The following is a 21,421-nucleotide window of genomic DNA, read 5'->3' as shown; positions in this document are numbered from 1 at the left end:
AGATGCTATCACGTTAGCTCATGCTAAAGAGCTTCGTCGATGTATTGTCGTGGAGATAAAAGGCACTGTGAATGTCCATTTCGCGTTCTCGACTCTCATTTTCAAGAGGATATAGTATCCGAGGTGGTTTAAAATACAAATCCGTGATCCACAATAGAAAAAGGAGAGAGTGTGGAATCCAATGAGCCAGCTTGTACCTAAGTTACGGTCAGAGCGAAAAAAAATATGTATTTCACTGCATTCTAGTCCGTCACTCTAACATTCCTCATCCACAAATCTTTCATCCTCGCTCAAATTAATGGGGTAATCGTCGCTTTCTCGGTCCGAATCGCTCTAGCTGTGTTGAAAACAATAGGAAAATATGAGGGAGTGAACAACTGACAACGTCACGCTACTTCCGGTAGGGGCAAGGTTTTTTTTTATCGGGGACCAAAAGTTGCGAACTTTATCGACGTTGTTCTATACTAAATCCTTTCAGCAAAAATATGGCAATATCGCAAAATGATCAAGTATGACACATAGAATGGATCTGCTATCCCTGTTTAAATTTAAAAAAATTCATTTCAGTAGGCCTTTAATTTAGAGTTATTTGGTTAGGGTTAGGGGTTAGGGTTAGGGTTATAATGAGGCCATGCCGAATAAGGCATTAATAAGTACTTAATAATGACTAGTTAAGAGCCAATATGTTACTAATTTGCATGTTAATAAGCAACTAATTAATGGTGAATATGTTCCCCATACTAAAGTGTTACGATGTTTTATTACTGGTGCACAAATGAAGCGTGCATGAACATCACCTTGTTCAAAGAACAAAACCAACACAGTGCATAAACTCACAACAAATTACACACCTGCAAATCAGTCTGACTTCTGCTGTTGCCGTATCCGTAATACGCCGATAGGGAGAAGTTTTTATTTACACGATGAGTCGGGTGTGTTTTGACCTCCGCCGAACCCCTGAGCCTGACTCACCGAACCCCTAGGGTTCCATCGAACCCAGGTTAAGAACCACTGACCTAAGCCTTATAGACTAAACCTATTGTATGCTGATTCTAACCCTAACCCTAATGCCCACCCCAACTTATAAAAATATGTTTCAGGTCATGGAGCAGACAACAGGCCTCCAATGGCCATCTTTGAATTGCTCGACTACATAGTCAACGAAGTGAGGATGCACACAATTAAGAGATCATGATACTAATTTCAACTTTACTAATTCAGTTTATTGGCTATGTCCACAGTCTCCACCTCAGCTGCCTGGGCTATTTAGTTCTGAATTCCAGGACTTTGTCAATAAATGGTAATTTATCATAAACCACTATTCTCGTTAAACAAAACACCACTTTACCTGTGTTGTATTCATATTTCAGCTTGATAAAGAACCCAGCTGAGAGGGCAGACCTTAAACAGTTAATGGTTGGTGCATACTTTTAATGATCTTGACTTCATTGGTTACCTTTCATCTTCTCCTTCGCTCTTCTCTCTCTCCTTCCAGGCTCATCCTTTTATTAGACAGTCTGAGGCACAGCAGGTAGATTTTGCCGGCTGGTTGTGCAGCACCATTGGACTCAAAAATCCCGGGACACCCACTCACGGCTCAGCAATGTGAATGTCGCATCACAGTACATCCGGACAGTATTCGAGATCGCTTCACTTTTTCCACATTTTGTTATGTTACAGCCTTTTATTTTATTTTTAATTTGCAAATGTTTTACAACTAAATAGAACTACAGCCTCAAGTCTTTACTGGATGAAAACTAACGATTCCCACCCAATCTGACGGAGCTTGTGAGGTGCTGCAAAGAGGAATGGGCGAAAATGCCCAATGAAAAGGATTTGCAAATCATTGTATTCCATTTATATTTACATCTAACACGATTTCCCAACTCATATGGAAACGGGGTTTGTAAATATAAACGGAATACAATGATTTGCAAATCCTTTTCAACCCATATTCGATTGAATGCACTACAAAGACAAGATATTTGATGTTCAAACTCATAAACTTTTTTTTTTTTTTGCAAATAATAATTAACTTAGAATTTCATGGCTGCAACACGTGCCAAAGTAGTTGGGAAAGGGCATGTTCACCACTGTGTTACATGGCCTTTCCTTTTAACAACACTCAGTAAACGTTTGGGAACTGAGGAGACACATTTTTGAAGCTTCTCAGGTGGAATTCTTTCCCATTCTTGCTTGATGTACAGCTTAAGTTGTTCAACAGTCCGGGGGTCTCCGTTGTGGTATTTAGGCTTCATAATGTGCCACACATTTTCAATGGGAGACAGGTCTGGACTACAGGCAGGCCAGTCTAGTACCCGCACTCTTTTACTATGAAGCCACGTTGATGTAACACGTGGCTTGGCATTGTCTTGCTGAAATAAGCAGGGGCGTCCATGGTAACGTTGCTTGGATGGCAATATATGTTGCTCCAAAACCTGTATGTACTTTTCAGCATTAATGGTGCCTTCACAGATGTGTAAGTTACCCACCTGCTTGGCACTCAGCAACAAAGGGTTGGAGTTGGGGGTTAAATCACCAAAATGATTCCCGGGCGCGTCGCCGCTGCTGCCCACTGCTCCCCAAGGGGATGGGACAAATGCAGAGGACAAATTTCGCCACATCTAGTGTGTGTGTGACAATCATTGGTACTTTAATCTTTAATCTTAATCTTTAATGTCTTGGGCACTAATACACCCCCATACCATCACACATGCTGGCTTTTCAACTTTGCGCCTATAACAATCCGGATGGTTCTTTTCCTCTTTGGTCCGGAGGACACGACGTCCACAGTTTCCAAAAACAATTTGAAATGTGGACTCGTCAGACCACAGAACACTTTTCCACTCTGTATCAGTCCATCTTAGATGAGCTCAGGCCCAGCGAAGCCGACGGCGTTTCTGGGTGTTGTTGATAAACGGTTTTCGCCTTGCATAGGAGAGTTTTAACTTGCACTTACAGATGTAGCGACCAACTGTAGTTACTGAAAGTGGGTTTCTGAAGTGTTCCTGATCCCATGTGGTGATATCCTTTACACACTGATGTCGCTTGTTGATGCAGTACAGCCTGAGGGATCGAAGGTCACGGGCTTAGCTGCTTACGTGCAGTGATTTCTCCAGATTCTCTGAACCCTTTCATGATATTACGGAGCGTAGATGGTGAAATCCCTAAATTACTTGCAATAGCTGGTTGAGAAAGGTTTTTCTTAAACTGTTCAACAATTTGCTCACGCATTTGTTGACAAAGTGGTGACCCTCGCCCCATCCTTGTTTGTGAATGACTGAGCATTTCATGGAATCTACTTTTATACCCAATCATGGCACCCACCTGTTCCCAATTTGCGTGTTCACCTGTGGGATGTTCCAAATAAGTGTTCGATGAGCATTCCTCAACTTTATCAGTATTTATTGCCACCTTTCCCAACTTCTTTGTCATGTGTTGCTGGCATCAAATTCTAAAGTTAATGATTATTTGCAAAAAAAAAAATGTTTATGAGTTTGAACATCAAATATGTTGTCTTTGTAGCATATTCAATTGAATATGGGTTGAAAATGATTTGCAAAACATTGTTTTCCGTTTATATTTACATCTAACACAATTTCCCAACTCATATGGAAATGGGGTTTGTATAAAGTAGTGTAAAGTTATACCTTATATCTCGCTATGGAAGCGCTAAAAACTACCAGTATAGTAAGTTTACATTATTTACCCAAGGAACTTTAGTTATTAGAGAGTTCCGAATGGACAGTTTTTCACGGGACCAATTTCCGGCGTTGTTGCACTAGTGAGCCACGGATGAGGAGATGCTGCTCCGTTATTGATTGAAGTAAAGTGTTAATGTCATTAAAACAGTTAGCGCCATCTTTTGACACTTCTTCCACTCCCGTCCTTGCACGTGAAGCATTGTGAATACTTTCCAGATGCACTGTTTGTCCGCATATTTGCAATGTACAATTTTGATCAAGTGTTGGGGCATAAAAGAGCCATCAATGGTTAAAATATGTTTGTTGGTACAAAACTACAAGGCAAGTTAATGTTTAGGCTGAATTGCAAAGTTCCATGTGCTTTGAGCCCAGAATAAAAATGTGTGAAAGTAGAAAAATAAGGAGTGGTTTTTAATGCTGTCTTCGACTAAGGATTTTCATGGTCAAATCTGATTAGATTGAGATTTTACACATAGTCTACTGTATGTCAAATCTATGACATTGTTTGTAAAAGAGACGGAAATAAATCGGGATGATACATTTACTGACTGGTCCCAACATGTCAGTATAACATCACATGATGAAAATAAAATAAAAGGACATTTTTCATTAAAGTGAACAAAACACATCTTTTGCTACTTCTTCCATCTCTGAAAAATGCTAAACCACTCTGATGAACAGATTGTATTGCTTTGTGAGATCCTCGGCTCAAGATTCAAGATTCAAGATCAAGATGCTTTATTATTGTCCATTCTTTAAAGGCCTACTGAAAGCCACTACTACCGACCACGCAGTCTGATAGTTTATATATCAATGATGAAATCTTAACATTGCAACACATGCCAATACGGCCGGGTTAACTTATAAAGTGCAATTTTAAATTTCCCGCTAAACTTCCGGTTGAAAACGTCTATGTATGATGACGTATGCGCATGACGTCAATCGTTGAAACGGAAGTATTCGGACCCCATTGAATCCAATACAAAAAGCTCTGTTTTCATCCCAAAATTCCACAGTATTCTGGACATCTGTGTTGGTGAATCTTTTGCAATTTGTTTAATGAACAATGAAGACTGCAAAGAAGAAAGTTGTAGGTGGGATCGGTGTATTAGCGGTGGATAGCAGACGCGCTAGCCACCGACCTCACCTTGACTTCCTCTGTCTCCGGGCCGCCGACCGCATCTATGATCGGGTCCTTCGTCGCTCCGTCGATCGCTGGAACGCAGGTGAGCACGGGTGTTGATGAGCAGATGAGGTCTGGCGTAGGTGGATAGCTAATGTTTTTAGCATAGCTCTGTGAGGTCCCGTTGCTAAGTTAGCTTCAATGGCGTCGTTAGCAACAGCATTGTTAAGCTTCGCCAGGCTGGAAAGCATTAACCGTGTAGTTACATGTCCATGGTTTAATAGTATTGTTGATCTTCTGTCTATCCTTCCAGTCAGGGGTTTATTTCTTTTGTTTCTATCTGCATTTAAGCACGATGCTATCACGTTAGCTCCATAGCTAAAGAGCTTCGCCAATGTATTGTCGTGGAGATAAAAGTCACTGTGAATGTCCATTTTGCGTTCTCGACTCTCGTTTTCAAGAGGATATAGTATCCGAGGTGGTTTAAAATACAAATCCGTGATCCACAATAGAAAAAGGAGAAAGTGTGGAATCCAATGAACCCTTGTACCTAAGTTACGGTCAGAGCGAAAAAAGATACGTCCTGCACTGCACGCTAGTCCTTCACTCTCACGTTCCTCATCCACGAATCTTTCATCCTGGCTCAAATTAATGGGGTAATCGTCGCTTTCTCGGTCCGAATCGCTCTCGCGGGGAAATGTGAGGAGCCTTTTAACCTGTGACGTCACGCTACTTCCGGTACAGGCAAGGCTTTTTTTATCAGCGACCAAAAGTTGCGAACTTTATCGTCGATGTTCTCTACTAAATCCTTTCTTTTTCCACTGAGGGCCGCACATGGAAAAATTAAAGCAAGCGGGGGCCATTTTGATATTTTTAATTTTCAAACCATAACAAAATATGGATTTTTTTTTTTTTACCTTTAGGGCTCCCGGGGACCATAAAGGGTCTCAGTCATTAAAATGTTAAAAATAAGTCAAATTATTTTTTATTTTAACGCTTACAGTAAATCTCTATATCAACTTGAGGTTGATATGAAGTAAAAAAAAATTTAAAAAAAAGGTTTTATGTCTTTTTTGTCAAAGACAACTTGGGTTTTTATAGTAAAACTGAAATATGCTGTTTTTAGTAATTAGAGCCACAAAAGATCAATAATGCAGGACACCATTTATTTTAATTCATTATTATTTTTGAGTAATCACAGTGTAAAGATAAATAAAATCCCTTTCAATATATTTGGGATCCAAAAGGTGCCCCACTCATAAAGTGATACATTAGGGCTTTTTTTAACTTTCAACACTTAAGTTACGAGATCAACTTCAGATATATCTGTCCATTTTACGTTTGAACTATTATTTTCTTTGCTTTAAAGAAAACTTTGATGTTTTTATATGGCAACCACACAATACATGCAATATTTTCTCCACATAAAACATTTCAAAGTGACATTTTTTAAGTAATTGGAGCCTCGAAAATAATTCACTATAACATTGATTTTTTTGTCTTTTTTTTGAGCAATGGCAAAAAAAAGAAAAATGAAGAAAGACAAAAGAAACAAAAAACAGTCCGCATGGCAGCTTTGTGTCAACATTGCAACTTTTTCTCGTTAGATTTCACCTCATTCCACTTTTTTAAATGTTTTTTAAAAAAATTGCAAAAGCTGCTCGCTGTACATATCCTACCAAGTCAGACCTACACTGTTTCAATGTCCATTCCTCTGATGATGCAATTGTTGATGACTGAAGTGCTGATATCAACCAAACCCTCCTCATCCCACCCCCCGGATTGTAAATAATGTAAATAATTCAATGTATATACTCTGATGATTAACTTGTGTGATGACTGTATTATGATGATAGTATATATTTGTACCATGAATTGATTAACGTGGACTTAAACTTAAACAAGTTGAAAAACATATTGGGGTGTTACCATTTAGTGGTCAATTGTACGGAATATGTACTGTACTGTGCAATCTACTCATAAAAGTTTTAATCAATTAATCAAAAGCATTTCCAGAATGTGTGGCGGGCCGGTAAGCAATTAGCTGCGGGCCACAAATGGCCCCCGGGCCGCACTTTGGACACCCCTGTTTTAGTGCTTTCATAGTGAGTCTACTGACAGATATAAGCTGTAACATTACGCTAGGGTGTATTAGAATGGCAACAGTGGAGGATGAATGTCCCATAACAAGAAGATAGAGAGAAAGAAGAAGACTACGGTATCGGCACGGACTACAGTGGCGGACGTGTGCATACTTTCAGGACTTATGCAGATCCCAAATACACATCAGCAGGTACCAAAAGGTAAGAAAAGTTGGTTTTGTATAATATTGTGAAACAAAACGCCAGATAATGTCTCCTAAATGGTAGCATTTTGCGGTCCTTGTACACACACCATAATAATACCCGTATGTTGAACGTCTGACTATGGTAGCCGTAATGCGCTGACAATCCATCAAGTGGTGCGACTTCTTAGCTTACGTAAGTCGTACTAAAATTGACAGATTTTTGAGCGCCGTGTGTAATGTTCCATATTCTCAATGTATCACGTGGGGGTCGCATGTTATCGCGAGGTGGTTCTTCCAAGATGCAGAAGGACAACTCCGGACGAAAGCGTGAAGGTAGGAATATGATTTATTGTCATAAATCCTACACATTACAAGAGACAGGAAACAAAACAAAAAGGAAAGCCTGCCGATCGCACGAGAAGAGAGAACCAAAACTTAGCACAGGAATCATTAGCCAGAAAAGAAGAATACCAACGTGAATGTTGCACACAGCAAACAACCAAGCCAGACTGAGTGTGGCGAGAAAGGTGAATAAATAGCTCTCTGATTAGTGCTCGACAGCAGGTGAGCGTGCTGACCACTAACCAGAGGCGGGTGAACCCAATTAGTACCCATGGTAACCAAAACAAACCCAGAGGCGCACAAAACAGGAACTTAAAGGCCTACTGAAATGATTTTTTTTTAATTTAAACGGGGATAGCAGATCCATTCTGTGTCATACTTGATCATTTCGCGATATTGCCGTATTTTTGCTGAAAGGATTTAAAGATTAAGATTAAGATTAAAGTACCAATGATTATCACACACACACTAGATGTGGCGAAATTTGTCCTCTGCATTTGTCCCATCCCCTTGGGGAGCAGTGGGCAGCAGCGGCGCCGCGCCCGGGAATCATTTTTGGTGATTTAACCCCCAACTCCAACCCTTTGTTGCTGAGTGCCAAGCAGGGAGGTTATGGGTCCCATTTTTATAGTCTTTGGTATGACTCGGCTGGATTTTGTAGAGAACATCGACGATAAAGATCGCAACTTTTGGTGGCGGATAAAAAAAAGCCTTGCCTGTACCGGAAGTAGCGTGACGTAGTCAGTTGATAGCCTCCTCATATTTTCCTATTGTTTACACCAGCAGCGACAGCGATTCGGACCGAGAAAGCGACGATTACCCCATTAATTTGAGCGAGGATGAAAGATTTGTGGATGAGGAACGTTAGAGTTAAGGACTAGAATGCAGTGCAAGACATATCTTTTTTCGCTCTGACCGTAACTTAGGTACAAGGGTTCATTGGATTCCACACTTTCTCCTTTTTCTATTGTGGATCACGGATTTGTGTTTTAAACCACCTCGGATACTATATCCTCTTGAAAATGAGAGTCGAGAACGCGAAATGGACATTCACAGTGACTTTTATCTCCACGACAATACATCGGCGAAGCACTTTAGCTACGGAGCTAAAGTGATAGCATCGGGCTTAACTGCAGATAGAAACAAAAGAAATAAACCCCTGACTGGAAGGATAGACAGAAAATCAACAATACTATTAAACCATGGACCTGTAACTACAGGGTTAATGCTTTCCAGCCTGGCGAAGCTTAACAATGCTGTTGCTAACGACGCCATTGAAGCTAACTTAGCAACGGGACCTCACAGAGCTATGCTAAAAACATTAGCTATCCACCTACGCCAGCCAGCCCTCATCTGCTCATCAACACCAGTACTCACCTGCGTTCCAGCGATCGACGGAAGGACTTCACCCGATCATCCATGCGGTCGGCGGCTAGCGCGTCTGCTATCCAAGTCATAGTCTCTGTTGCTGCAGCCAGCCGCTAATACACCGATCCCACCTACAACTTTCTTCTTTGCAGTCTTCATTGTTCATTAAACAAATTGCAAAATATTCACCAACACAGATGTCCAGAATACTGTGGAATTTTGAGATGAAAAAAGAGCTTTTTTGTATTGGATTCAATGGGGTACCGATACTTCTGTTTCACTGGTTACGTCACACGCATACATCATCATCCAAAGACGTTTTCAACCGGAAGTTTAGCGGGAAATTTAAAATTGCACTTTATACGTTAACCCGGCCGTATTGGCATGTGTTGCAATGTTAAGATTTCATCATTGATATATAAACTATCAGACTGCGTGGTCGGTAGTAGTGGGTTTCAGTAGGCCTTTAGGAAGTCCAAAACTAACAGAACATGACTAAACAAAACATGATCCGGGTCACGGCTAATGACACAATGGAACATTTAAAGTTTTAGTGTTGTGTTCTGTCCTCACTATATTTGTTGAGGCAGACAGCTAACAAACAATCCAAGATGTCTAATAAAGTTCCAAAGCAAATGAATCCATTTAGGCTCTTTATTGTTGTTGATCTTGCTTTGTCTTCTCCTATCTTTACTTTTGTCTTGCACTGGACTTTTATTTCGTAAAACTGAAATACACACAATGACAAATGTATAAGCTATGAGATTCAAATAACATACTGAAATGTAATACACAATATGTAAATATTAGCTTCACACAAATATACAGTACTATCATCAAACAAATACTGCTGAGTGTTGAAACTATTTCAAAGGTGGAAATACACGACTGGCAGCCATTTTAAGTCCTCAAAACATCCATTAAAACAGTGCACAAAAATTGTTTTTCAATAAACATCTTAGTATCAAATGTAACCACTTTCCACCTTAATATTGAGTTTACATAAACAAGTTAAACAGTTTACTTACAGACTTATCTTTTCCAAGGCTTGTAAGAGCTAACACAACTTGTCTACTTCTCAATTGTCTCATGAACTGAACTGACATCGTCAACCCGAAAGTGCCCAAACTAATGACGCATAGTATTTTCATATCGCCACAAGGTGTCAGTAAGAGTCTACAATCAAATGGGCATAACATGTTGATTACTGGCGTCATCTTGCAATCTACACGTATCTCTTATGTGACTTATCATTACACCATGTACCAAATAAAATTGCTTCGAGGTCGGTAGGCACTGCCAGAATTATTCCATTCATTAGGCACACCAGGTTATAAGGCACACTGTCGATTTTTGAGGAAATTAAAGGATTTTAAGTGCGCCTTATAGTCCGAAAAATACGGTATTTTAACTTTGGTTATATATGATCTTTTCCTAGTTTTTTTCTGAAGGGCCTGGAAGTTGCAGAGGAAAGGTTAAAGGTCAAAGACAAACATTTTAAACACATTTGATGAAGCCAAGATTGGTAGGTGGGAGCAGACATTTAGAATTTCAGTAAATATGGCCTAAATGTGGAAGGTGAAGAATAATAATAGTACTAGATGTTTGAGATTGTAGGCCACAAAGGGAACAAAAAGATGAATGGGGGAAAAAATGGAGGGAAAAGGAGGTTATAAAAAAGATCCATTAAATAATTTTCATTTTGATTCATTCTTGCCAATACCTTTTCCTCACCAAAACATATTTGTACCAAATTAAATAAGTAAGCATCTTGCTGGCAAAATAACGTATGTGTACCTGTGTATACCTACTCAGTGGTTAAGAGTGTCCGCCCTGAGATGGGTAGGTTGTGAGGTCAAACCCCGGCCGAGTCATACCAAAGACTATAAAAATGGGAGCCATTACCTCCCTGCTTGGCACTCAGCATCAAGGGTTGGAATTGGGGGTTTAATCACCAAAAATTATTCCCGGGCGCGGCCACCGCTGCTGCTCACTGCTCCCCTCACCTCCCGGGGGGTGATCAAGGGTGATGGCTCAAATGCAGAGAATAATTTTGCCACACCTCGTGTGTGTGTGACAATCATTGCTACTTTAACTTTAAATTGGGGAAGATAGATAAAAATATAACTGATGCTGCTCTAATAAGATTAGTCAACAGGGACGCTCACCAGGGGGGGTGAGGGGGACCGGCCTGCCCCTCCTTCGTTCCTTGTGAACATAAACCAGATTATCGACACACTTTCAAGGATACTCCTTTTCTTTTAAAACATTTAGGATGAGGGAGAGTGAACACACATTTCAATAAATTATAAAAGTTGCAGGATGATTTCAATATCAGTAGCTCAATTAAGATAAAGAACCCAATTGAAGGATAAGGAAGTTTCTAACCTTGATTAGAGGGTGAATTAGTAGTTTACAATATTGAACTTTTTGAAAATCATTTATTATACTTTTTTTATGGCTTTCTGAGTTAGCTAGGTTAGTTAGTTAGGTACCGGTTGTGGAGGTTGCCCCCCAGTGGGTTATTTGGACCACCAAGCACCGACATGATAGCCCGGTTCAGGTTCAATATACAAACCCTGTTTCCATATTGTGTTAGATGTAAATATAAACGGAATACAATGATTTGCAAATCCTTTTCAACCCTCGGAGTGCACTACAAAGACAAGATATTTGATGTTCAAACTCATAAATTTTTATTTTTTTTTGCAAATAATAATTCACTTAGAATTTCATGGCTGCAACACGTGCCAAAGTAGTTGGGAAAGGGCATGTTCACCACTGTGTTACATGGCCTTTCCTTTTAACAACACTCAGTAAACGTTTGGGAACTGAGGAGACACATTTTTTAAGCTTCTCAGGTGGAATTCTTTCCCACTCTTGCTCGATGTACAGCTTAAGTTGTTCAACAGTCCGGGGGTCTCGGATGGCAACATATGTTGCTCCAAAACCTGTATGTACCTTTCAGCATTAATGGCGCCTTCACAGATGTGTAAGTTACCCATGTCTTGGGCACTAATACACCCCCATACCATCACACATGCTGGCTTTTACACTTTGCGCCTATAAAAATCCGGATGGTTCTTTCCCTCTTTGGTCCAGAGGACACGACGTCCACACTTTCCAAAAACAATTTGAAATGTGGACTCGTCAGACCACGGAACACTTTTCCACTTTGTATCAGTCCATCTTAGATGCGCTCAGGCCCAGCGAAGCCGACGGCGTTTCTGGGTGTTGTTGATAAACGGTTTTCACCTTGCACAGGAGAGTTTTAACTTGCACTTACAGATGTAACGATCAACTGTAGTTACTGACAGTGGGTTTCTGAAGTGTTCCTGAGCCCATGTGGTGATATCCTTTACACACTGATGTCGCTTGTTGATGCAGTACAGCCTGAGGGATCGAAGGTCACGGGCTTAGCTGCTTACGTGCAGTGATTTCTCCAGATTCTCTGAACCCTTTGATGATATTACGGACCGTAGATGGTGAAATCCCTAAATTCCTTGCAATAGCTGGTTGAGAAAGGTTTTTCTTAAACTGTTCAACAATTTGCTCACGCATTTGTTGACAAAGTGGTGACCCTCGCCCCATCCTTGTTTGTGAATGACTGAGCATTTCATGGAATCTACTTTTATACCCAATCATGGCACCCACCTGTTCCCAATTAGCCTGCACACCTGTGGGATGTTCCAAATAAGTGTTTGATGAGCATTCCTCAACTTTATCAGTATTTATTGCCACCTTTCCCAACTTCTTTGTCACGTGTTGCTGGCATCAAATTCTAAAGTTAATTATTATTTGCAAAAAAAAAAATGTTTATCAGTTTGAACATCAAATATGTTGTCTTTGTAGCATATTCAACTGAATATGGGTTGAAAATGATTTGCAAATCATTGTATTCCGTTTATATTTACATATAACACAATTTCCCAACTCATATGGAAACGGGGTTTGTAGTTGTATTTTCCAATCAAGTCTCTTGGTTGCTTTCCAGCAATTGTCTTTTTGTGACGGTGACAGGCACACTCTCGCTCTCACACCAGCTCCCACCATTTCTCTCCTCCCGGCTGCTGCTTAAATAGAGCGACAGGTGATTAGATAATAAGGCCCACCTGGGCCATCTACGCACCTGTCGCTGACTTCGAGGCCGGTCCTGGCACACCCCATTCCGCTGCATGCCTCGCCCCCCTCCACACCGGTATTAAGGACATTTTAGTTTTTAAATATCTCACACTAATTCTGGCCTATTTCAAATCATTTTACTTTTTCAATGTAACAACTGAAATAAAAGTTTAGGTTTTAAATTGAAAAACTAAAATAACTTTTTGGGAATCTCCTGGTTTATTGAGATATGCTAGTATTCTTTACTATATACATTTACAGTAATACATAAGTTATGTCAGAAAGCTGAAAAGGAAAATGTATTTTAAAAAAAAGTTTCTTAAAGTTACAGAAGGTGGAGGAAAGAGCAAACGGTGAGAGAAACATCTGATGGCAAACCCCCATTGCCAGCTCAATGTCCGGCTGTCTGCTACCTGGCAAATGGTTGAGTACACATCTGGGGCCGTACTTATCAAGCTTCTTAGAGTGCCATTTTACACTCAAGTCCTGAGAATTTGCGAAATTTAGTCCTACTCTCAAACTTAAGAATAAAAGCTTTTTATCAACGTTCTTAAGTCTAAGAATCACTCCTACTCTCCACGATATTTAAGAGACCTTCAGAGGTGTCTTAAGTGGTTAGGAGTTGCCAGCAGGGGATGGCACTGAGGCGAGAGAGACGTGCGCGAACATTCAGGGAACGGAACAATGTTCTGTTTTTTTTTATGACGAGCCGCTGATCAAACGGTATCGTTTAGACAGAGCGGATATTATTTTTGTCACAGATTTAATACTTTTCGATTCTTTGTTGATTTCTGCATGTGTCTGCAGTGGGCTAGTATATATAGAGCCACCCACACCAGTTTCAAATTAGTTGCCTAATTAATGAATTGGAAAGAAAATGTTATGACAGTAGCGTATGTGTGTGGCCGTGAGGTGAGTGACGTCAGTGAGTGTGTGGGCGATAGAAGAGAGGGAGCGGTAGCGTGAGTGCCGGTGGGGACTAGTTTGTTTTGTATTATTTTGTAGTTTATTGTCAAAATATACACTACCATTGTCCACTTAAATATTTCCAAGATATTTCTTTATTCTTAGACAACGGATTCCCTTCCGTGATTGGTCATTTCTATGGACACAGAAATGACGTCACCTAAAATTCCGTTTACGGCACATAGTAATGTCGTAATTCAGCTCTGAGTGTGACACTTAAGATTCAGTCCTACACTTTGCTGAAAGTGTGAGTAAGACGCTTGATAACTAACTTTTAAGTGCAGCTTTCAGCGAAGAATTTATTTACTCTTAAGTCAACTCTTAGCAGACTTCTTAGGAGTAATTCTAAGAAGCTTGATAAGTACGGCCCCTGGTTTCCACTTTGATGTGCTGGAAAAGAAGGGTGAGTGTGATATTAAATCAAAATTAATTTAAATGGAAGGCATGTTTTAAAAAATATATGCACAGTACAGGCCAAAAGTTTGGACACACCTCATTCACAACACAACTGATGGTCCCAATTCCATTGATAACATAAGAAATTCCACTGATCAACCCTGATAAGGCACACCTGTGAAGTGAAAAGCATTTCATTTTTTCACCTATTGAAGCTCATCGAGAGAATGCCAAGAGTGTGCAAAGCAGTACTCAGAGCAAAGCATGGCTATTTTGAAGAAACTAGACTATAAAACATGTTTTCAGTTATTTCACCTTTTTTTGTTAAGTACATAACTCCACATAGTTGTGATGTGACAATCTACAATGTAAATAGTCATGAAAATAAAGAAAACGCATTGAATGAGGTGTGTCCAAACTTTTGGCCTGTACTGTATATACAGTGCAAAGATGAACAATGTTGCAAAAGGACAAAATAGTGTGTTGCAGTTTTATCATTGTGAAAATCAAACATTAATGACAGCTGAAGCAACTTTTAACAGGAGTTGCGGTTGTTCAAATGCAAATGGAATTCCAAGACAGAGTTAGCATAGCGGAGGGAAGGTAGACCTGACAGGCAGTGTGGGGCGGTATAACTCGGTTGGTAGAGTGGCCGTACCAGCAACTTGAGGGCTCCAGGTTCGATCCCCGCTTCCGCCATCCGTTGTGTAGTTGGGCAAGACACTTTACCCACCTGCTCCCAGTGCCACCCACACGGCTTTAAATGTAACTTAGATATTGGGTTTCACTATGTAAAAGCGCTTTGAGTCTCTAGAGAAAAGCGCTATTTAAATATAATTCTCTTCAATAACCATATTGAATCTGATTTGAGTATACAGGAACTGATGGAGATGCAGGATGTTGTGTCGCATGACGAAATGTCAAAATTAAGTCGTCGAAAAAGCTTAATTGGTGTGGCTTTATTTAGGTAAGATTGTTGCTTCTGCAAAATTCATTGATTATTGAAATATTTTTCATTGTTACATTGTGAGGTATTCTGGTTCTTGTAAGTCTTTTGATGTCCTGGACGCGATGACAGGTTGTAGAGGACGTTTAAGGCAGTGCTATCACGGCATGTTAGGGATGATACTCAAACCCGGTTTTCCTGGTTGTTCGATAAGAAAAGAACCGAGTCCCCTGACTCGAATCCCTTTTTGAGAACCGGTACCCGTTAACGAGACCACTATAGTAAAGAAAAGAGTTGGTTTTTTATTCAAATCCCGTCCCGAGCAGAAATGCTCCGTGGGACATCACAAGAAATGACGTCACGTAGCTCAGTCATTAGGCGCAGATAGGGAAAGCAGGAAAAACAATGGACCGGAAAAAGCGCTCCAAGGTGAAATAGAGTTCAAAACAAAAGGTATAATCCAACAAATAACTTTACTGAGATTTGAGCAGGGTACAAACACATGACGAACACTCTTACGACCAACCGGAAACATAGCAACCAGGCTAGCAACGCACCTCGTTTACGGCAGCTGCCGCAACGTTCTTAAAGCAACCGCAGCACATACATATATATACACACAACACATCTCCCTTTTTTAACTTTTTTCTTTCCTTGTAAACAAAACCAAATCACAATGTACGGTATATGTGTTGTCTGTCTAATTATAAATAATGCAGACGAGGCGGGTTGGCTGAGTTCTTGACGTTTACTTTCACAGCGTGCTCATAACCTCATTCTTATCTGCCGGGTGACGACATGCAGCAACACTTTTCGGGACTACCGCGCATGCTCGTCACTCCAGTTGCATGCTGGGTAGTGTAGTTGTTATATTCCCTAGCTCATAACATCACATCTTTCCCCCTATAAAGAAATGTTAACTCAATAAAGTGTATTTCTTTTTTTAGCTTTAACTTTTCATTTTTTAGCATTGTAACCACATTTGCAAACAACTTTTCTCTTCATAGAATTTTATTTCAACAAAGACCAAAAATGTCAAGCATCATAATCAGTTATGTCACTTTTTTTTTTTTAAACAACTCAAAAAAACCAAGAGTTCTTGACAACTCTCAATCAGCCTCTTAGGTGGCTGAACATGTCTCTTAGGTCTAGACAGTCTCAACAGCAGGTGACGCGGACACTGCTGTCAGTCCTTGGTCAGCAAGTTCTGCAGGTCCAGCTGAGTCCTGTTGAGCCTTTTCCTGAGTAATAACTGTAGTTAGTATGTTCCAATAGCTGTAGTTAGTACGTTCCAATAGCTGTAGTTAGTACGTTCCAATAGCAGCAGAAGTGCACTTTTTGGAGAGCTGTATTATTTTCAGTTTTGTGCCCAAGGGACTGATTTTATATAACATTTTATTTATACACCTATAGTGATCAGAGACAGGTTGTTTTTGTTACTGTATATATATATTTTTTCTGAAAAATCCCACTTAATATACTTTGGGTAACAACAGTCAATATTTATTTTATTTATTATTTATGGAAAAATCGGGAGAGCTGGCTAATATGTTGCTAGGACGGGATAGCCATACAAAGAAGGTGAATTCATTAAAAAGTGCATGTTAAGATTTTTTTAAGAAATCTTTTCTTGCGGCCCAGCCTCACACAGTTTCCGCATCCAGTGGCCCCCCAGGTAAATTGAGTTTGAGACCCCTACACTAGGGCCAATTCAGTGTTGCCAATCAACCCATCTCCAGGTGCATGTCTTTAGAGGTGGGAGGAAGCTGGAGTACCCGGAGGGAGCCCACGCAGTCACGGGGAGAACATGCAAACTCCACACAAAAAGATCTTGTGCCCGGGATTGAACTCACGTCCTTCCTTTTGTGAGGCACATGCACTAACCCGTTCAACCGTGCTGCCCATATTTAATAAGTCTGAAACAAAAACAGCACAACCATTTCAACTGCACAAATGAATGAGACTATTTCAAAAGTTTTGTGAGGGCTGGGGGGACCAACTTCACCCAGGTGCTAGATGTGTTATGTCACGTGCGACCATGTGTTGACTTTATTTGTTGTTTAAAGTTCATTTTTACCATAAGTGGGAAAAGTTGTTAGGATTGGGTCATATCTACAGTATATATATATATATATTGATACTGTGCCTAATATGATTTGAGAACAAACTTGTTGTCAATTCCATCAACTGCCACATGGGGGCTGTGAAACGTCAGATAAGTCAATTCGGCTACAAAATGGACCACAGGCCAAGCTTCTGACTTGTAACGTCTCACGGGCCGCAATGAAGACTTTGGCAGGCTGTAGTTTGGACATCACTATTCTAGTTGCATTCTTCCCCTGGTTGTGTGGTCTGTTGATCCAGCTGTAAAAAGAAGAAAACGCCACTTAGTGACATTTTGCAACACCAATTCAGCTTTAGTGCCGGCTATTGCATTGCTCAGGACTTCCATATGATCAGGATTCAGAAACACGGACCTGAAGTGGAGTATCATCAGTTGGCTTAGCTACAAAGCAAACTAAATTAGTAGCACTTACATGGTGCTTTAAGACTGGATCCTCTTGCGCTTCAGAATTCTTCCAAGGTTGGTCATCTAGTAAAAAGAGGAAAACGCCACTTAGTGACATCTTGCAACATCAATTCAGCTTTAGTGCCGGCTATTGCATTGCTCAGGACTTCCATATGATCAGGATTCAGAAACACGGACCTGAAGTGGAGTATCATCAGTTGGCTTAGCTACAAAGCAAACTAAATTAGTAGCACTTACATGGTGCTTTAAGACTGGATCCTCTTGCGCTTCAGAATTCTTCCAAGGTTGGTCATCTAGTAAAAAGAGGAAAACGCCACTTAGTGACATCTTGCAACATCAATTCAGCTTTAGTGCCGGCTATTGCATTGCTCAGGACTTCCATATGATCAGGATTCAGAAACACGGACCTGAAGTGGAGTATCATCAGTTGGCTTAGCTACAAAGCAAACTAAATTAGTAGCACTTACTTGGGGTTTTAAGACTGGATCCTCTTGGGCTTCAGAATTCTTCTAAGGTTGGTCATCTAGTAAAAAGAAGAAAACAGCATTTAGTGACATCTTGCAACATCAATTCAGCTTTAGTGCCGGCTATTGCATTGCTCAGGACTTCCATATGATCAGGATTCAGAAACACGGACCTGAAGTGGAGTATCATCAGTTGGCTTAGCTACCAAGCAAACTAAATTAGTAGCACTTACTTGGTGCTTTAAGACTGGATCCTCTTGCGCTTCAGAATTCTTCCAAGGTTGGTCATCTAGTAAAAAGAGGAAAACGCCACTTAGTGACATCTTGCAACATCAATTCAGCTTTAGTGCCGGCTATTGCATTGCTCAGGACTTCCATATGATCAGGATTCAGAAACACGGACCTGAAGTGGAGTATCATCAGTTGGCTTAGCTACAAAGCAAACTAAATTAGTAGCACTTACTTGGGGTTTTAAGACTGGATCCTCTTGGGCTTCAGAATTCTTCCAAGGTTGGTCATCTAGTAAAAAGAAGAAAACGGCATTTAGTGACATCTTGCAACATCAATTCAGCTTTAGTGCCGGCTATTGCATTGCTCAGGACTTCCATATGATCAGGATTCAGAAACACGGACCTGAAGTGGAGTATCATCAGTTGGCTTAGCTAAAAAGCAAACATGCAAACTAAACTAGTAGCACTTACTTTGTGTTTTAAGACTGGATCCTCTTGCGCTTCAGAGTTCTTCCAAGGCTGGTCATCTTGTGCACAGACAGGCTAAAATGTGACAAATTGTAAGATGAACTGCTCAAACTTCATAACCAAGTTAATTGTTGTCTTAAAGGGGAACTGCACTTTTTTTGGAATTCTGCCCATCGTTTACAACCCTTATGACAAGACTTTTTTTTTGCATTTTAACAAAAATCGTCTTTCTTGGTGGATAGCAATGCAGCTAATAGGAGCAATCAATTCTACCTCTAAATGACTAAAATGCATTCCAAAAACAGTCAATACTTCAGTTCCATAACCTGCATAATAACCAATCTGTAGCAACATTGTTATTGTAAGAGCGAACACTGTGGAACTCTTTCTCTAGCGTACCAACACATCAGCGTGTGACGGTATTAGCTTTTACGTCAGCATGAAACGCATCTGAGTTTGTAATGCACACCACTGCGATAGAACAATTCGTAATGACTGAAAAACATGATCATATTACAGTAGTAACTGTTAAGTATTATCCCACATTTCAGGTTTTGTTTGTAGACAGCTAACACGAAGAGCGTACGCACTGTAGGGTACGGTGATGTGCTGCATGTACCATGATCAGTAGTAAAGTGACCTGCTCGACGGACAGTTGGCCGGGGATGTTTCAGGTTGATTTGGTAACAAGCCATTAATTCGGCATAGCTTGGATCAACGTTCCAGATTTGCAACATGACTGTCGCACTCTCTGCTTCCATCTGCTTTAATGTTTTAGCCTCTTTTTGTGCTAGCTTCTATAAGCAGTATATTTGGCTTTAAAAAGACAATGCTGCGAATCCTCAGACCAAAAATAGTCTTCATTGTCAGTTACCAAGTCTGCCATGATTAGAAAACACTTGCGTTTGATTCAGAGTAGCAATAAATTTTTTGTTGTAAGTCGGAAGTGCACTGCTATGGAAACAGAAATAAATGCTAAGAATTAGTTCCGGTGTGCATGAAATGACCAAAATATGCTAAGTATTGTACATATTACATGTTATGATTGTCTATTGTCTCCATTTTATGCTGCTGCTGTCATATAGACTGTATATACTGTAATATTGTACATGGTCATTGGTTTATATTGTATATATGTTATAGACATAATATAATATATCTGTATATAAATTACTCTGTACACATGTATATATTCGTATATATGTTAGATTTTTTATAGCTATATTAGTCTATTTATACCTGCATTGTCCTTTCCATCATTGTAACTGAGCTACTGTGTTGAACAATTTCCCTTGTGGATCATTAAAGGTTGTCTAAGTCTAATACATTATATATACCATATTTTCCACACTATAAGGCGCACCTAAAAACCTCCAATTTCCTCAGAAGCTGACAGTGCGCCTTATAATCCGGTGCGCCTTATATATGGACCAATATTGAGTCACAACAGGTCTCGCAACTACGGTAAGCAGCCGCCGACTTCATTATCCCCCGCGCTTCTTCTACGGGGGAAAATGAAGTTGGCGGCTGATTACCGTAGTTGCGAGACCTAAACTTTATGTTAAGACCCAAAAATGGCTCCTATTAAGAGACACGCTTACGACGCAGAGTTTAAACTCAAGGCGATCAGTCACGCAGTAGAACACGGGAATAGAGCAGCAGCGAGATCATTTAACATTAACGAATCAATGGTGCGCCAAGTAAAGAAGACTAAACAGAGTTTCCGAGGGAACAAAGCGAGATGGCTACAGTTGGAGGACAAACTCGGACAGTGAGTTGTTGAACAGAGAGCAGCAAGTAGAAGTGTCAGTACAATCACTATTTGTTTTGTTGACATTCCCTTTAGCGCAGCTCCATCTAATGGATGCTTAATGTAACCCCAGCCTCTACTGTAGCGTCTATTCTATGCGCCTTATATATGAACAACGTTTTAAAATAGGCCATTCATTGAAGGTGCCCTTATAATCCGATGCACCTTATAGTGCGGAAAATACGGTAGATTGGCAGCATGTATATAAAACATTGCTGGAGGGTTTTGAAGTTGTTTTAGAGGGCTTTGAAGGCTGCAACGGTGACTCCTATTAGCCACATCTTGCAGGCGTTTATCTTTATAATCCTAAAAAAGAAAAAGAAAAAAAGACTTGTTCATGTCTCATGATTGTGAACGATAGGCAAAAATGTCCTTTAAGACTCAGTTCATTTATACAGGTGTCAGATACATGGATTGGTGAACTAGCTTAAACTCATGAGACAGTAATCCTACCGTCTGAAAAAACATTAACTCACTTGTGTTGGCTTTAATAAGGCAGAAGGCATGATCATATGGGGCAAGTATCATGTGGGATCAACTGGTTCTTGTTCTGCAGAGTGATGCCTGTTAAAAAAAAAGTTCAATGGGATCAATGACCATCATGAAAGTCAGTACTCATGCCAGGTAGTTCACCTTTGAATCTTGAGCTCTTCCCAAGTTCTTTT

At 40.2% G+C, this 21,421-nt stretch overlaps 1 protein-coding gene and 1 long non-coding RNA gene across 2 annotated transcripts in view; one reads left to right on the top strand and one right to left on the bottom strand.

Moving 5' to 3' along the window:
• The window catches only part of map2k1 (mitogen-activated protein kinase kinase 1), a 29,385-nt gene extending 25,155 nt beyond the window's left edge, over positions 1-4,230 (top strand). Inside the window, exons 8-11 of the mRNA XM_062062185.1 lie at positions 1,101-1,165; positions 1,242-1,300; positions 1,371-1,416; positions 1,496-4,230. Of these exons, the coding sequence (XP_061918169.1) occupies positions 1,101-1,165; positions 1,242-1,300; positions 1,371-1,416; positions 1,496-1,609 (284 nt within the window). The 3' untranslated portion in view covers positions 1,610-4,230. The remainder of the gene's footprint in view (positions 1-1,100; positions 1,166-1,241; positions 1,301-1,370; positions 1,417-1,495) is intronic.
• An 11,584-nt stretch (positions 4,231-15,814) lies between these two features.
• On the bottom strand, positions 15,815-21,215 carry LOC133658741 (uncharacterized). Its single transcript, XR_009827523.1, has 7 exons — positions 18,950-21,215; positions 18,712-18,767; positions 18,482-18,537; positions 18,252-18,307; positions 18,022-18,077; positions 17,792-17,847; positions 15,815-17,618 (listed from the first exon to the last, which is right to left on the bottom strand). It is a non-coding gene; the product is annotated as an uncharacterized LOC133658741 (long non-coding RNA).
• Between the last annotated feature and the right edge of the window lie 206 nt (positions 21,216-21,421).

Source organism: Entelurus aequoreus, linkage group LG10 (genome assembly GCF_033978785.1).
Source record: "Entelurus aequoreus isolate RoL-2023_Sb linkage group LG10, RoL_Eaeq_v1.1, whole genome shotgun sequence".
Taxonomy (NCBI): Eukaryota; Metazoa; Chordata; class Actinopteri; order Syngnathiformes; family Syngnathidae; genus Entelurus; species Entelurus aequoreus.
Note: the sequence above shows the minus strand (reverse complement) of the source record. Positions and strands in the feature narration are given on the sequence as shown.